The sequence below is a fragment of the Aplysia californica genome, unplaced genomic scaffold (assembly GCF_000002075.1).
Source record: "Aplysia californica isolate F4 #8 unplaced genomic scaffold, AplCal3.0 scaffold00141, whole genome shotgun sequence".
NCBI lineage: Eukaryota > Metazoa > Mollusca > Gastropoda > Aplysiida > Aplysiidae > Aplysia > Aplysia californica.
In genome coordinates, this window is record NW_004797411.1 from 605695 (window position 1) to 607799 (window position 2105).

Sequence of the window (2105 nt, forward strand, 5' to 3'; positions counted from 1 at the left end):
GAAAAAGAAGAAGAAGAAGAAAAAGAAGAAGAAGAAGAAGAAGAAGAAGAAGAAATAGCATTTGTATAGCGCATATCCTCACTCGAAAACAAGCTCTATGTCCTTTACGCTAGTCTACCAGTCGGTAGTACGTGCAATTTCTACCTTGCCCTTAATTTTGTTCCAAATTTAGTCAAATAGTGCGCATCATAACAAACAGTGGGTGGGCAGTGGACACTAAATGCAATAATTAAATTTTCAAAAAGACAGAACTAAACAGTGGGAACAATTTACATTAGCTTGAAGAAATGATCAGAAAATGATTACACCCTTTGAAAATGTTATTCACTTTAGCAAACAATTTACAAAAGAAAACTGTTTTGCTTTTTTGCATTGTCTTTCAAATTTAGGTTACAACATTTCTATTACCATATATTATAATGACAATCAACTATAGAAATGAAAGAAACCCATCGTTTTCTGCTTACTTTGCTTATGTGCACGTTATAATTGTTTAGCTTGGGGTTTATTTCGCGGAGGAAGACACACGAAATGCACACTAATATGAAATGATTGTTTAAGAATTCATTAAAACGGTATGGTTTTAATGAATTCTTATATCATACACGAAGTTGTTTCAGCATTGCACTTCTGGTAAAATAAATCCTTATATTTCACTTGTGAAAAATAGGCCAAGGCTGATAATTTTTCAAACCTGAAATATAAGCAAATCTGCATAAATTACTCCGCGCAATATTTTCACCTTCTACTCCTATCTCTCAGACAGAAAATTATACACTGGAATCCTCATGTTCCTCCATCAACTACCGTCATAACCATCATTAACTCTGCCATCACCACATTCTCCCCTACCGTCACCACCACCAACACCACCACCACCTCCACCATCACCAACAGCAACAACAACAACAACAACAACTGCAATATCACCACCGCCAGCAACATCAGAAACAGTAACAATGGTAACAGCTAACATAATGCATAAAATGTAAATCGAAGCACGTCAATAAACTAACTAAATTCTGTTTAAAATATACCTGCATGGATTATCTTTTTATAAGATCAGACCTGCCAACTGCGAATTTAAAATCTCACCTGAAAAGACAAAAGATGAAGATGATATACAGAATGAGCTCAACCAAGATGCCGTTTGCCTGCTGTTGTTCCTTCTTCTGTTCGCGCATCTTTTCAATGACGTCTTCAGGAACTGGGTCAGGAGGAATTAAGTCTCGGCCTGAAAAAGAAGGACAAATGATACCGACAGTTAATGTTATTTTAAATTGTAGATAGATGTTTTAACACCCACCCCACCTCCCACCCCCATAGTAACATAAGAAGATTGCTTCATTCTTTAGTGTCCTTCTGTAACTTTCAGTTGATCTACCTCTTTTTCTTTTTTTCAGTTGGTCTCCAGTACTATTTGATTTGATAGGACAGTCTTTTCTCTAGCATACTCAAACCATGTCCTAAATATCCCTATTTTCTCCTTTTTATGGTCGTGTTAATATAAAAAAGTCAAACATTTCATTATTTCAGGTAAATTAAATCTATCTTATTATCTAAAAATTCCTCAAAAACGTTTGGTTTCAGAGGTTTTATATTTTCGTTGAGTCCCTTTGCTTGTTTTCAATATCACCGAACAGTATATCAGTACCGTGTCGTCAAATCACGACTGTTGTATATTGTTAATCATGTCTTCAGCGAAATGATATTTGAATTCTAGAAGTTTTTAATTTTACAAAAACTCCCACGTAATTTTAACGTTTTTTTGGACGTCGTCAATGCGAACTACAGTTTCGGGAGAATATGATGCTACTTGAATCGAAAAATTACTAACAAGCAAAATATATTTTACCGGTTCAACTGGTCCAAAAGAGATCTAATGTCAATCATGTAATTAATCAAAAAGGAATAAAGTATTTCGTACAACGAAACATAACAGACTTTAGAGCTATAGTATGGTGAGGCAAGCTGCCAAAATGAGTTACTTCTCGCAATAAAAAACAAACAAAAAACATTGGCCAAAAATCAATTTTAGAGTTACCTTTCTAGATTTTCCATTGATATCATGTTCTTAAAGTAATACATGCTTCTTTCTTTTTTTT

The 2105-nt window shown here is 34.3% G+C and overlaps 1 protein-coding gene across 1 annotated transcript in view; it reads right to left on the reverse strand.

Annotated features, from left to right (window-relative positions):
• The window catches only part of LOC106011567 (polycystic kidney disease protein 1-like 2), a 38409-nt gene that overhangs the window by 33616 nt on the left and 2688 nt on the right, over window positions 1-2105 (reverse strand). Inside the window, exon 2 of the mRNA XM_035969367.1 lies at window positions 1096-1234. Within this exon, the coding sequence (XP_035825260.1) occupies window positions 1096-1234 (139 nt within the window). The remainder of the gene's footprint in view (window positions 1-1095; window positions 1235-2105) is intronic.